Source organism: Rhinopithecus bieti, unplaced genomic scaffold (genome assembly GCF_001698545.2).
Source record: "Rhinopithecus bieti isolate Rb0 unplaced genomic scaffold, ASM169854v2 scaffold_7308, whole genome shotgun sequence".
In the NCBI taxonomy this organism is placed as follows: Eukaryota; Metazoa; Chordata; class Mammalia; order Primates; family Cercopithecidae; genus Rhinopithecus; species Rhinopithecus bieti.
Window position 1 is genome coordinate 1,161,479 of NW_016805423.1, and position 15,351 is coordinate 1,176,829.

Sequence of the window (15,351 nt, forward strand, 5' to 3'; positions counted from 1 at the left end):
TGTAATGAACTCAGTTCCTGCTTTCCCAAAAAATACGAAAGCAGAATTCCTTTTCACCGAAAAAAATAAACAGTTTTCCATGCAAGGGCAGTTTGCTTCTAGTAAGTATTTTAAAAAATCGCTTTTTTCCTCTAGCTTTTCTTTAAATTTTCTTCCTCTAATACTGCCTTTTCTTGTACAAGGCAAACCAGGTATCTTTTAATGCTGTTTTTCCTTTCCTAAGAAAAGCATTGCATTTTGAAGACAAACCATTCCCCAGAGTAGTGACAAAAAATAACGTTAAAAAAACTTTAAAGGTGAGTCACTTACATCACCTTGATGAAGTAAAAAAATAAAAAGCAGTTGGCACTAAGATAGCTAATTCCAAATATCTGTGTCTAAACAATTTTAAAAACTGTTTATTTATTTTGTAAGAATGTACCCCTCCCTAGTCCAAAGTAACTATGTTTTAAAAAATTTTGGCCAAAAAATTTACAAAAACCCTTTCAGTTCAACCTAATAAAAGTGATTATCTAGAAAATATGCCACACTATTAAGTCTGTCTTAAAAAGTTCAGATTCTAAAGCATTCCTAAGGCACGGTGTTCTGGAAGACGAATGTGCTTCTGTTGGCGTTGTGTTAGATATGAAGCATCCACGACAGGCTTCAAGTGAGCCGCGACAGGCACCTTCCTCCTGATGCTGTGGGATTGGGAGAGAAGAGTCAGACGTAGGCCCCCAGGGCTGCGTGAAACTCTGTTAGGCACTGTACCAGCTGCTGAAACTTGGGCCTCTCCTCTGGATCTAAGGCCCAGCAACAGGCCATCACAGCAAACCTGCAGAGTGACAAAAATGAAAATTTGGACTAGTAAGGATACAGTATTCCTAAACTTTTGGTCAGTTTGATGCCAGTTATGCTGCCTGTCTAAAGGTGGGTATGGAGAGGATGATATATTAAAAACGGATTCATTTTACTATCTGTTGGCAGCTCTAGAAAGAAGCTAAAAGAAATTATTTGGATTACATGTGTGAATTTCAATTCTTCATGACAGCATATCAAAATATTTCAGCAAATACAGAGAGTTCATGTAAAAACCTAAAACACAGTCAAAAAAGAACAACCTGTGTTTTCCTGTAGTTAAATTAAGAAAAAGAACTTGGAGGAAGAGAAAGTTTTATCTAAGTTCTATGAACCCTGGATCTAGAGTAAAATCAGTACAAAAGCTGCCACCTTGTCATGGTGCAGAAACCTTCAGGGAGTTCTGGAACTGAGAACATACTCATCTGTACAATCAATCACCCTGAAGAGCCTCCTGTTTATCCCATCCTCATTACATGGCAAGATAAGCTACATGATAGAAGCAGGAAACAGAAAGCAACTATTTTGCTTACTAGTCCAGATCATCTTCCCTGTATCAGCTGATACTAACTGGCAAGGCAAAATGACAATAAGAAAGGTTTTATAACTACTATGTCCTTTATAATTACTTTATAACTACAAAAGTCAGGTACTCTGTATAGAATAACTGACATAGTATTCAATTTTCTTAGTACGCTCTCTCAGACTAATTTATAGTGCTTAGATTATGTACTATAAAATAAAATGCAAGGCATTCTAATACCAAATGCATGAAAGAGTGAATGCATCTCCCTGACTTTGTGGTTCTTTATAAGAGTCTAATTTAAATCCAAAGAGTCATTATTCTCAAAAGGGAAGGCTCTATGTGAATATGGAAACCTGCTCTTTTCCCTTTATTCCAATATAGTAAATTGAATAAAACCCATGCCTTCAAGCTCAAAAAAAACTCACAATTCATCAGGACAGTTGATTGGCTGGGCTATCCGGTAACCATCTTTCAGGTATGCGGCCATCTCGAAGGGGTCAATGTCCACGTAGGGCGTCTGGCCCAGAGTCATGAGTTCCCACAGTGTCACTCCAAAGGCCCACTAGGAAAGGAGCAGGAGCACAATGAGGGGACATTTAAAACAACGGTCAGGGGGCCAGTGCCCACAGCCAGCTACAGTACAAAAAACAACAGCTCAACTCATGCTTTGGAAAAGCGAAATGTTATTTACAAAAAGAAGTCTATCATACACAGTTAGTTTCCCTTGCTAAGATAAAAAAGAGTGCATCCAATATTAATATTATAAATTCTAAGTAATTAGATCCATTGGAAGTAATAGTTTACTGCTGATTACAAGTTATGTATTATGAATTACGTCTAAGACTCTTCTCAGAATTTGTAACTGTAAATACTATAGCTAGTCTGCATGAAAGATTCTTCTAATATGAGAATTTGTAACTGTAAATACTATAGCTAGTCTGCATGATTGAGAAGTGGAAAATGAACAGAATTTTAGTCTAAAGGGAAGAGCATCCTAAGTGAAATATGCAAATGAGGGAAAATATAAGAAGGCATGGATTTTTACTGTATTTAAAGTTTTAAATTAAAGGATTAAAATAACTTCCAACCTTGCTTGAGTAAGCGATCAGATTTATTTAAAATCAACATGTAAATACAGAAAGGAACAGGAACAGTAAACAGTGCTAACAGTGTCCACTCATGGTCTGTTTGGAGCTCCCCATCTTGGCCAATTCCTGGCTGTACTCAGCTCCTGGAGAGTGTGCAGGAGGCGGGGGCAGGCAACATGTCTACACAGAGCTGCTGCCACATGGCTGGGAAGGACTCAGATCTGGTACATCCACTGATCTGCCACCAAGTGTGAACCCTGAGGTCAGAACAACTGAACTTGGATGAGGAGGGGGATATCTGTGTACTGTAGTATCAGGTTTACAAGTACCTACAAGTTCGAGGCATTTTGCATCCTTCAATACATTTAATTTCCTCAATAAACCTGTGAGAATCATTGGTAGCTCAATTTTACAGGTGAGAAAACTGAGGCTCAGAGAAATAGCTTGCCCCAAAATACATATTTTAACGAGTAAAAGAGAAAAAAGTGAAAAAAAGAAAAGGAAAAAAGAAAAATACCAAACACAAGTTAAATACAAGTCTGTTTATAAAATCTAAGCATGTTGCATTAAATTTTAGGTTATTATTTTTCAATAGTAACAAAATCCCAAAATACTTACTTTGTAAAATACACAGATTTTTAAAACAGCCTTATAATAGTGAACAACAGCTACATTTTCCCCCAGAATCTATGCAAACAAGAAAACAATGAAATGACATATTTTAAAATACTTTAGGACTAGGCACAGTGGCTCACACCTGTAATCCCAGCACTTTGGGAGGATCACCTGAGGTCGGGAGTTCGAGACCAGCCATGACCAACATGGAGAAACCCCATCTCTACTAAAAACATAAAATTATCTGGGCCTGGTGGCACATGCCTGTAATCCCTGCTACTCAGGAGGCTGAGGCAGAAGAATTGCTTAAACCCAGAAGGCAGAGGTTGTGGTGAGCCGAGATTGTACCACTGCGCTCCAGCCTGGGCAACAAAGTGAGACTCTGTCTCAAAGAAAGAAAAAGAAAACATTAAAAACTGTCATAGAAAGCTCTATATAGAACCAAAATATACTTCAACAATGAAGATAAAATACAGTTTTTCAGACAAATAAAAGCAGAGAGACTATGTTTCCAGCAGACCTGTAAGATGTATGAAAGCGGTTCTTCATGCGGAAAGAAAATATACCACGTGGAAATCTGAGTCAACACAAAGAATAAAGAGTGCTGAAAACATATTAGTAACAACTGAACATATTCTCTTATGTTAAAATTTCCTTGAGAGACTATTTAAAGGAAAAACAGCCAACAATATATTGTGGGGTTAATAATATACAGAGAAGTAAAAGGTATGCCCACAAACAGTTTGAAGACTGGAAGGGGATGAATGGAAACACTATATTAAACATGAAATGATATAATATTTTTGGAAAATAGAAGGTTTACATTGTAAAGCCTAGAGTAGGTTTTTTAACCTCAGCACTACTGATATTGTGGGCTGGAGGATTCTTTGCTGTGAGTAGCTGTCCTGTGCATTGTAGGATGTATAGCATTCTCCCTGGGCATAGCCAGGGAGATGACAGTAGCACATCCTCCAAGCTGTGACAACCCAAAATGCCTCCAGACATAGCCAAACGTCCCTTGGCACAGACAAATGCCCTTAACCAGAGCAAAACTGTCCCAGTTAGGAACCACTGTGTTAGACTGAACAACAACAAAAAATTTTAAATATCAGAAATAAAGGAGGGCACATCATCCTTTAGGACATCAAAAAATACTATGAACAATCCAATTTTATGCCAATAAATTCAGTAACTTAAATGAAATAAACAAATTTCTTAAAATACAAATTACCAAAACACACAGGAATAAACAGAACATCTGTATAGCCCTATATCTATTAAAGATACTGAATTCACAATTCAAAACTTTTCCACAAAGAAAACTCAACATTGTTTGGTGAATTCTATCAAACTTGAAAGAAAATACAAATCTGTATTAGTTTCCTAGGGCTACCATAATAACATACTACAAACGAGTAGCTTAAACAACAGAAATGTATTGTCCCACTGCTCTGATAGCTAGAAGTCCAAATCCATGTGTCAGCGGGGCTGTGCTTCCCCGGAAACCTGGAGGGGGAATCTTCTCTTGCCTATTCGCAGCTTCCTGTGGTTGCCGGCAGCCCCTGGTGTGCCTTGGTTTGCAGTTGCAGCCCTGCAGTCCCTGCCTCTATCTTCACATGACATTTTCTCCTCATGTGTGTGTCTCTTGTCTTAGGGGGTATTAGAGCTCATCCTAATTTGAGTATGACCTCATCTTAACATTACATCTGCAATGACCCTATTTCCAAATAAGGTCACATTCTGAGGTACTAGGGATTAGGGCTTCAACCAATTTTTTTTTTTTTGGCGGAGAGGCAGGACACAATTCAACCCATTCGTTACACACCCAATCCTACATAAACTTTCAGAACACAGAGGAAGGAGTATATCTCAATCACTCTGACGGCAGCATTACCCTAAATACCAAAACCAGGGGTTCGGCCTTTTGGAAACTATTATCTTTTTCATTAACAGTGATCATTAACACGGAGCAAAGCTCAGCCTTGAAGTCTATGCTTTGGGAGGAGGAGGGGGCAGGGGACAGATGAAGAAGTGTGTATAGTTTCAAAATCTCCACAGAGTCTTGGAGGCTACTAAAATTTCCCTTACACCTACTGGGACATTCTATTCTGCTTAAAATGGAAAATGATTTCAAATTAATAAAAGTTAAAGGACGGTGCCTGCTCACATCTAGTTATTTGCCTACCTTTAAAACCTTACTCTATATGAAACTTTTTTCTGAGAAGTAACAAGATCTATATGAAATCTTAATACTGACAGTCATTAGTAAATGTAATGCTTTATTTTTAAAATCGTGTCCAATTTCCATAGAGAAGGTAGTTCCCTGCACAGATGGAACAGAGCCCAAAGAAATGAAACTGGTCGGAAGGGTGCTCCCATCCCTTCCTCCTGAGATGAAATGATCCATTCAAACTAGATTTTGGAAGAAGAAACTATGGGAATTGGTGACAAGTGCATCTTGACCCTTTGTACACCGGGAATAACCCCATCCACTGACACTATAACACCTTCTGACTATAAGGGACTTTGATAGTAAAGTTGGTGGTATTTGAGATCTGGAGTTGAATGTAAGTATCACAGCAGCAATGTATACAAGTTTTCAAACATTACTCCCTTCCCACTGTTTTGTTCACATTATTACTGCCTAACATTTACCTAAGGTTTTTATATTACAACTACAACACTAAAAGATGCCATCGAAAAGAACAGTTAAGCCAAAGGGAACAATGCCGTTTCATTTCCTTAAAAACTAACAAAAGTGATTAATTACATGTTGGCAAACCAACCCTTAAAAAAATAATCAAGACAAAATGGCACAGAAATGATTTGTGGAAAACTTGCTCTCTAAAGTCTTCTGATAACTGAACCATTTAAACTTTAGACAGACTTATTCTATAATTTCCTTCTGTTTGACGTCGGTGGAAAGGGGGCAATAAGAAGGTCATGCTGTTCTTTCCAGAGTTTTATGAAAGGCTGTGGCTATCTCCATTTAAAGAACACTTAGAGAATTACAATGTTATTCTATTCATCTTATTCCTCTCCCCAAAACATGTGTTATTTTATAGCTTCCATATATAAGATGTAAAATGGTTTTTCCACTAAAACATATATGAATATGACTTGTCAAATATTATATAAGTAAAATTCCTTTTTTCTTTTAGTGCAGCATTAACTAAAGATGGGGCTACTGAATTAAGACATTTCCAGTCATTACTTCAGGAACTTACAGTGCAAGGCTCACTTCAGTGAACTATAAACTGAAAAGAAAATAATTCCATTCAATTGTAAATTATCTTATCTGACCACAGTGGAAGTGTCATCAGGTGTTCCATGGCTAGGCCTTTCTGTTCATATTAGAAACCTTATATCTCTTTCTCATATGAAGACATGGCTGCAGATTACCGAAGTGCAATTAAATGAATCTGGGTTAAGTGTTTTATAAGAAGGGGAAGAATTATCTGGGGTGCTTGCTAAAAAGTACAGTTCCCCAGTCCTATCTCAATAATTCTGAAGCCTGGATCACATTATTTAATTATTTATTTGTATTTTTAGCAGAAATCGGGTTTCACCATGTTGGCCAGGCTGGTCTCGAACTCCTGGTTTCAAGTGATCCACCCGCCATGGCCTCACAAAGTGCTGGAACTATAGGCATGAGCCACCATGACAGGCCTGGATCACATCACTTTAAACAAAAGTCCTTGGTGGGTCTTAAGAATGGGCAAATTTAGCAAGTACTCTTAGATATGTTAGCAGCAGTGATGAGACAGCAACGACAGTTTTCATTTATTTTTATTGTAGTACAGCTGACACACAAGAAACTGCACATAAAGTATTCAACTGGATAAGTTCTGACATACATAAACACTCCTGAAACCACTGCCACAACCAAGATAAGGAGCATATCTATCACCTCCGAAAGATTCTGTTTTGATCCTTTCCCTTCATCCCTCCCTACCACCAGCACTACCATCCCTAAGTACCCACTAATCTGCTTTCTGTCACTATATAGTTGGCATTTTCTAGAATTATATAAATATAATTATTCAAGCTGTATACTGTTTTCCTAGCTTCTTTTACTCAGAATAATGATTCTGCGATTCATCCATGATGTAGCATGTACCAACAGTTCATTCCTTTTTATTTAGTAGTATAGCTCGTTATATGAATACTGCAGTTTACCCATTTGCCTGTTGATAAGCATTTGAATTATGTTCAGACTTAGCTATTAAAAATAAAGCTGCTATGAACATCTGTGTACAGTGTTGGTAAGAACACGTTTTCATCTAAGAGCAAAATGACTGAATATGGTACATATATATTAATTTTAAGAAATTGCCAAACTGTTTTCCAAAGTGACTATACCATTTTACATTCCTGCCAGCAGTGGAAAGGAGCTCTTGTTCTTTCATATCTTTGTCAATATTTGGTATGGTCAGACTTTTCAATTTTAGCCAAACCAACAGTATCTCACTGTGGTTTAATTTTGCATTTCCCTAATGAATGACTAATAATGTTGATAATATTTTTCAAACTTGGAGAGACTATCTTGAGTTTTCTGACCAAGGCAAAAACGGTGTACCTCTCCTACTGTGTATGTATTCTTTAATTTCTCTCAGCAATGTATTGTACAGCTCTTTCACATTTTTTGTCAGATTTATTCCTGAGAATTTCATATTTTTGATGTTCTTATAAACATTCTTAAAACTTTAATTTCTTATTTTTCATTGTTTAAAATACAATTTATTTTGTACATTGATCTTGCAATCTTTCTAAACTCACTTATTAGTTTTAGTAGCGTTTTTCTATATCATACCGAATGTTCTACATAAATTATCATACTATTCTGCAAATAGTTACTTTCTTCTATCCACTCTTTTCTTCCCTTAGTGCACTGGCTATAACCTCAAGGACAGTGCTGAGTAACAGAAGTGATAATAGTGGGCAACTTTGTCTTGTTCCTGATATTAAACAAAAAGAATTCAGCCTTTCACCACTAAATATGTTAGCTATAGGTTTTTCTGTAGATGCCCTTTACCAGGTCTAGAGCAGATGTCCAGAGGGACATGCCTCCTCTTAGATGCCTCTTCAGGTCTGGTGTGTCCCAAGTGCCAAAAAAGGACCTCAGTGCCTCTGGGGTGGGGCCCTGGCAAAGAGCCACTGAGGTGCCTTCCCACCTAGCTGAGAGATGATGTTCCCACCCCAAGCGGCCTGAAAAGCAGAGTACTAAGCCAAAGAGAATTATTCTTGAGTCCTAAGGTTTAATATTGTTTGTTCGGTTAGGTTTTCAACTTATTTTAGACACATTCCTCCTTTCTTCTTTCCTATTTCTTCCCTTTGGAATGAGTACGTCTACCCATTACTTGTCCCACCACTGTATTTTTGAAGCACATAACTTGTTTGCTTTTATAGGTTCAGAGCTAGAGAAGAATTTGCCTCAGCATAAACTGTACCTTGAGGTTCATCCATATCGGATTTAGATGATATTTAAATGACACTTTGGACTTAAGACATTAGAGCTGATGCTAGAATAAGTTAAGACTTTTAGGCCTGTTGGGACGGAATGAATGTATTTTGCATGTGAGAATGACATACATTTTGGAAGGCCAGTGGCAGAATGTGGTGGACTGAATGTCTGTGTCCCTGCCACCATTCATATACTGAAACCTTAACCCCCAAGTGATGGTATTAGGAGTTGGGGCCTTTGGGAGATGGTCAGGTCATGAGAGTGCAGCCCTCATAAATGGGATTGGTACTCTTATAAAAGAGACCACCAGAGAGCTCCCTCACCGCTTATGTCACATGAGGACCCAAAGAGAGGATAGACATTTACGAACCAGGAAAGAGGCTCTCAACAGACACCGAACCTGCTGGCACCTTAATTTTGGACTTTCCTAGACTCTAGAATTATGAGAATTCAGTGTTTGTTATTTAAGTTATCCAGTCTACGGCAGTTTGGTATAGTGGTCCCAATACACTAAGACACCAATTCAACTTCAAACATCAGCGATCTTTAAGCAGAGTGTTATACATGATTGAAAAGTGACTACTTCTGCTATGAACCTGCCCTACAATCTGTGATTAGGAAAGACAGAGGAGCCAACATTGGATGCTAACCAGGCCATTGCACGCATCTGTTATTTGTGGCACTTTTTGCCACTGCATCAGATGCACAGATATTACTCCATCAGAACACTGGGGCTATCTGAAGGGAATATTAAACAGAATAAGAACAAATCTCTTTAAAGGAATGTAAAGAGTTGTTTACAAGATTTTATCGGTAAATTATCCTGAGGGAGAGCCAACGACAGAAAACATACCCAGGCCAACTACTTGATCACAGGACAGCAAGTGCTCACCTCTGAAATACAGCAACTCTTCCTAAAGTAAATCCATTTATTCCTCATTCTAAGGAAATATTAGGATGAATAAAACAACACCATTAAATACAACTAAATATCTTAACATTAATATTAAATTTAAAATTTTATTTCTTCAAGTCTGAAATAATCCTTGCACCTCTAGATTTTCCTGTCTTTAATATTTATTCCTCTTAATGTGAACTTAATACTTAAATAATTGTTCCAAGATTCTTGTATATAAAATCAGCAACTATAAAGGAAACAAATATTAGGAATCTATGCCTTACTCTAAAATTAATAATGAATAAAGTTTTCTATACTTTAAAAAATAATAAGCATCCTCCATAACCCTAGCTTTCTCTTTGATACCACAGTAGTTCAGCAGACTACTCTTCATGGGTATATTATAAATGTCAGACTCTCCCGCTCAGGTCTGCTCGGGATACAACAAGCACTGGGCTCCCTCCACAGCACTGGGCAAACAGGGAGTTAAAGAGTAATATGTAGCAATGTGTTGCAGATGCAGTCTCTGGATAACTTCAGATTTCCCTTTATTTTCTAGGTAATCATTAACATTCACAAAATAAATTATGTAAAGGCACAAGCAACACATTTTGGTGTGTCCTATCCCCTAAAAACTGTTCAAATACCTTTAAAAGGATCTCTTCATTGCCATAAACCATGCTGACAATATTTGGCATGGAAGTTATTTCCTTGACTTGTTTTTCTTAAGAAAATGCTTCTTAAACACAATGTAATACTATAAAGACAAGAAAACCAATAAGAAAGAAATTCATAACTGCGGACTCCTGATTACATTTAGTAATCTCCTAATAGAAGGTAGTTCTTAAGAGCAGAATTACGTTAGCTACTATAATTAGCTAAATAATTCAAAGAACATGTAAATCAAGAGCTCTATTTTCAAAAAAAGGAAAGTCACATAAAAAAATTTATGGTGGTATCCACATCTGATGAAAACACAATAAAAACAATATCCAGAAATTCTTAAGAATGCCTACAATGATATCATATCTTAGAATAATATTAGACATTTATAACTAGTCAAATCTTGATGTGCATAGTTCTTAAGCTCAACAGTTAAAAGTTGATGTTAACATAAGAATCTGGACATACTGAAATATTGAATCCTTTCAGTAGAAATTCTGAAAACACAACCTAGAGATGCAATGTATTATTTTTATGATGGAAAACATTAATGTATTTCTAAATAAATCATGTAGAATTTTTAATTATAAAGAAATGCAAAAATATTAAGGATGCCTTAAAGGACAGAGAAAATGTTCCCTCCAAGGCAGCAGTATCATTTGTTGGGTGCTACATTTACATCTAAAAATATGTATTTCACATGTGTATAGACTCTGGTGGAAGTGTCCAAAAATAGAATATTAAATGTAACTTTTAAGCCCCAACTTCACCCATAAAGAAAAGTGGTAACAGAACATAATGACTGTGTGTATGCATTTCCAACCCAAATGTTAAAAAGCAATTTTCAACATGTGCACTTTAAAATATTTTAAGAATTAAAAAAAAATTCAATCCCAAAAAACTAAAAGGCAGGATTTTTACATGAATAGTCACATCATAGTCATGGAAAACAGAAGGGTGTTCCTAGTCCTTTCAATTCCAATTATCTAAAGCAAAGGCGATACATACATATGTGTGTGTGGGATTGTATATACACACATACATATATACGGAAACAAATTTATAATAATCTAAAAAAGAAAAATGTGAGCATTTTCTAGCAGTTAATCACGTTAAATGCAAATCAAAGGATATTTTAACATCACATGCTAAGTATAGCTCAGAAAATTTGGGTCACACAGCTATTTCAAGTAAGTTTATGCCAAAACACACTGAAAGTAATTATGATGTTAAAGTCATTCTCCTGTTGGGGTGCCTCTTGCAGGGGCAGCTAGCGTGAGGCTGGGGAATCGCTAAGCTATGTGTCATGCCCTGTGCTGCCCAGACTCGTGAACAATTGAGTCAGGGTGGCTAAAATCTACTCCAGAAAACCAAAAGGCAAGATGTTTGCTTATGCCTTCTTTGTGCAGGCATGCAGAGAACCTAAGAAGAAAAACCCAGAGATCCCTGTCAATTTTGCAACATTGACCAAAAAGTGCACTGAGAAGTGGAAGACAACGTCTGGGAAAGAGAAGTCTAAGTCTGATGAAAATGGCAAAAGCGGATTAAATATGCTATGATTCAGAAATGAAGGATTATGGACCATCTAAGGGAGGCAAAACAAAAAAATAAAAAACAAAAAGGACCTCAATGTCCCCAAAAGGTCACTGTCCAGATTCTTCCTGTTCTGTACAGAATTCCGCCCCAAGAATTCAGACCCTGGCATCTCTATTGGAGATGTGGCAAAAAAGCTAGGTGAGAGGTAGAATAATTTAAGCGACACTGAAAAGCAGCTTTGCATCACAAAGGCAACAAAGCTGAAGGAGAAGTATGAGAAGAATGTTGCTAACTGCAAATCTAAAGGAAAGTTTGATGGTGCAAAGGGTCCCGCTAAAGTTGTCTGGACAAAGGTGGAAGAGAAAGGCAAAGATGATGAGGAGGAAGAGGCGGAGGAGGAGGATAATGAATAAAAAACTTTATCTGTAATAAATAACTAACTAAAGTAACTCTCTTGTGAAGCTGATCACCATTAAGTTAATGGTGATATTTAAAAATAAAGCTGCCACATGAACAAGCAGCTAAGTATTTGGTATAACTGCATTCTGATGATGGCAGATTCTTACATAAAATGTGTGAACTCCTGCAAAATGTCATAACCATAAAAATAACTATTTCTGATATAATTTGAAATGTTCTGCCTGACCAAACCATGCCATGTATCCTCAACATGAACTTTGCCAGTTAATACCCAGCTGAAGAGACTCAATGCTCTAGGAGCATCTTGCTTGGAGATGTATTATTAGCTATAGCCTCATTTGTTGAAAGTATATTATCTAACTTAATTTTCACTCTGTAGGTCCTGCAAAATATTTGATCATAAATATTACAAAAAAAAAAAAATCCTATCATCACTTAATTATACGATGGTATACCTACACCGAAATACATTAAATGAAGTAATACAAGCTGGGTGCAGTGGCTCACACCTATAATCCCAGTGCTTTGAGAGGTCAAGGCAGGAGGATCGCTTGAGCCTAGGGGTACAAGATCAGCCTGGGCAACACAGCAAGCCTCCATCTCCACAAAAAATAAAAGAATTAGCCAGGTGTGGTGGCACACACTGGTAGTCCTAGCTACTCAGGAGGCTGAGGCAGGAGCATCACTTGAGCCCAGGAGTACAAGGCTACACTGAGCTATGATTGCACCACTGCACTCTCACCTGGGCAATAGAGTGAGACCCTGTGTCTAAGGAAAAAAAAAGTAATACATATTTTGGGGGCCTCCACTGTGCAAGCAAATAGCACTACTCATCATCTTGCATACCCCTTTGAAATACAAGCTATCAATGCTCCTTTTTCTAAGAATAATAAAAAAATTTCCAACCTCTTCATATTACACGAAATACTTATAGATTATCATCTAAGAATTACCTTCCATTTTCTGCCCATTGAACTAGTTTTGGTTCACCACAACAACTGCCATTTCATTTCAGCAAAGGCAACTATACTATATTTCAATAAATAGCAAAATAAAAATTTTAAATCAACCACTGGAAATAAAAAAATTAACATCCCAAAGAGACAAGTGAATCCATCTTTTAAATCAACTATGGAATAAAATTTTCAAAGTAAACACTTAAGAAAAGTTTCTTTTACTTTTCTACATTTAAAAATGTTTAGATGTGAGCTTTCACTAAAGGAGTAAATTTGAGAACCACGCTGCTCTAATTCAATTGACATTATGTTTTAAAATTACGTTCTACAACCAAAGCCAAACCGATTCCTCCTGCCTGCCCCCTTCCCACTCCATGAAAATAGCTTTGCTTAATGTAGAGCTGGTAAACAGTTCCAGATACAATTCAAAATTTCTCAATAAAGATTTGGCAACTCTAAAACCAAAAACCTTATCAAAGGGTAGAACTAGTCCTTCCTATCATTTAGTACAGCAGCTGTGCATTGGTCCAAAATCAAACTCAGCTTTCCTTTCATATGTCATTTGAAAAAAATCAAAATCAAAACCAAAAATGTAACCCTTCTCTCCCTAAAAAAAAGCCCAGGTTCTCATTAGATAGCCATTAAAAGTATCTAAGCTGCTTTGCATATTTGTACTGCTTTACTTGGTATGTTTAACTTCTAGACATTCACGCTAGAGGGACATTTTTTCTTTATCAAAGCTCTGGAAAAACAGACCAGGATTAGTACCCCACTGCTCTACAAGTTGAACCCTGGGATTCAGTGTCCAAGAGTCTGGTTTTATTTTCCTCATCCTGGCCCACCATGCCCCATGCCTCTCTGGCTAGGAGAGGCTGTGCACAACATGAAACAGGTTGTCATTCGGTGTTAGCTTCTGAGACTGCTCTGTGAAGCAGATCACATCCCTTCTCATAATCATTCATATTTACTTTGTTCATCTCACAAGTGTCAGATAAACTATTTGTTTGAGAATAGTTTATCTTGAGTTAAAACAAAGTATTTTGAAGATACATACAATGAAGGACCTTGTTAACAAAATTAGCTGGGCATGGTGGTGCACGCCTATAGTCCCAGTTACTCAGGAGGCTGAGGCAGGAGAATCGCTTGAACCGAGGAGGTGGAGGTTGCAGTGAGCCGCAATCGCGCCACTGCACTCCAGTCTGGTGACAGAGCGAGACTCTGTCTCAAAAAAAAAAAAAAAAAAAGTTTAAAACTTGTATAAGTAAATTGCATATTTACATTAAGTGAACACATTTTATCAAAATATTTCGTATGTAAAAGGAGCAATATATCTGTATTAGTCCCTTCTCACACTGCTATGAAGAAATACCCAAGACTGGGTAATTTATAAAGGAAAGAGGTTTAATTGACTTATTTCTGCATTGCTGGGGAGGCCTCAGGAAACTTACAATCGTGACGGAAGGAAAAGGAGAAGCAGGTACCTTCCTCACAGGGTGGCAGGATGGAGTGAGTGCAAGCAGGGGAAATGCCTGATGCTTATAAAACCATCAGATCTCGTGAGACTCTAACAGCATGGGGGAACCCGCCCCCCATGATCCAATTATCTCCACCCTTGGTCCCACCCTTGACATGTGGGGATTATGGGAATTACAATTCAAGATGAGATTTTGGGTGGGGACATAGCCAAACCATATCAATATCAAATAGCACATAGTTTCCAGAAAGGAAAAAAAAATTTACTTAGTAGTTAGAGTTAATGAAAGGATTTTTCCCCTTTCTCAAATTATTCTTATTTTAAGGATTTTAATCAGAAAATCTGGGTCTGAGTCACAGCTCCTCTCCATAAGGCTTTCAGTAAAGAAATCTTAGATCATTTCAATTATTGACTGCAGTGAACTGAATGGTAGCCCCAAAGATATGTCTATGTCCTAATCCCCAAAACTTGTAATTACCTTATATGACAAAATGTGATTAAGTTAAGGACCTTGAGAGGAAAAGTTTATCCTGGATTATGTAGGTGGGTTCTAAATCATATGCAGAGAGAGTTTGAAAGACATACGTGAAGGAGAAGATGGTATGAACTTGGAACAGAGAGATGGAACCACAAGCCAAAGAATGCCAACAGCCACCAGGAGCTGAAAGAGGCAAGGACTGCTTCTCCACTAGAGCCTCTGGAGGGAGCCCAGCCCTGACTACATCTTGATTTCAGACATTTGGCCTCAGAAGTGAACCACGAGAGACTATACTTCTATTGTTTAAAGCCACCAAGGTTGTAGTAATTTGTTACAGCAGCCACAGAAAACTCATACACCAAGGAAATGAGTATATACCAATTAATATAATTAATT

General features: G+C 37.3%; 1 protein-coding gene across 1 annotated transcript in view; it reads right to left on the bottom strand.

Moving 5' to 3' along the window:
- Window positions 1-303: 303 nt before the first annotated feature.
- RYK (receptor like tyrosine kinase) overlaps window positions 304-15,351 on the bottom strand; it is a 66,268-nt gene continuing 51,220 nt past the window's right edge. Inside the window, 2 exon segments of the mRNA XM_017872427.1 lie at window positions 304-814; window positions 1,789-1,925. Coding sequence (XP_017727916.1) covers window positions 703-814; window positions 1,789-1,925 — 249 coding nt within the window. The 3' untranslated portion in view covers window positions 304-702.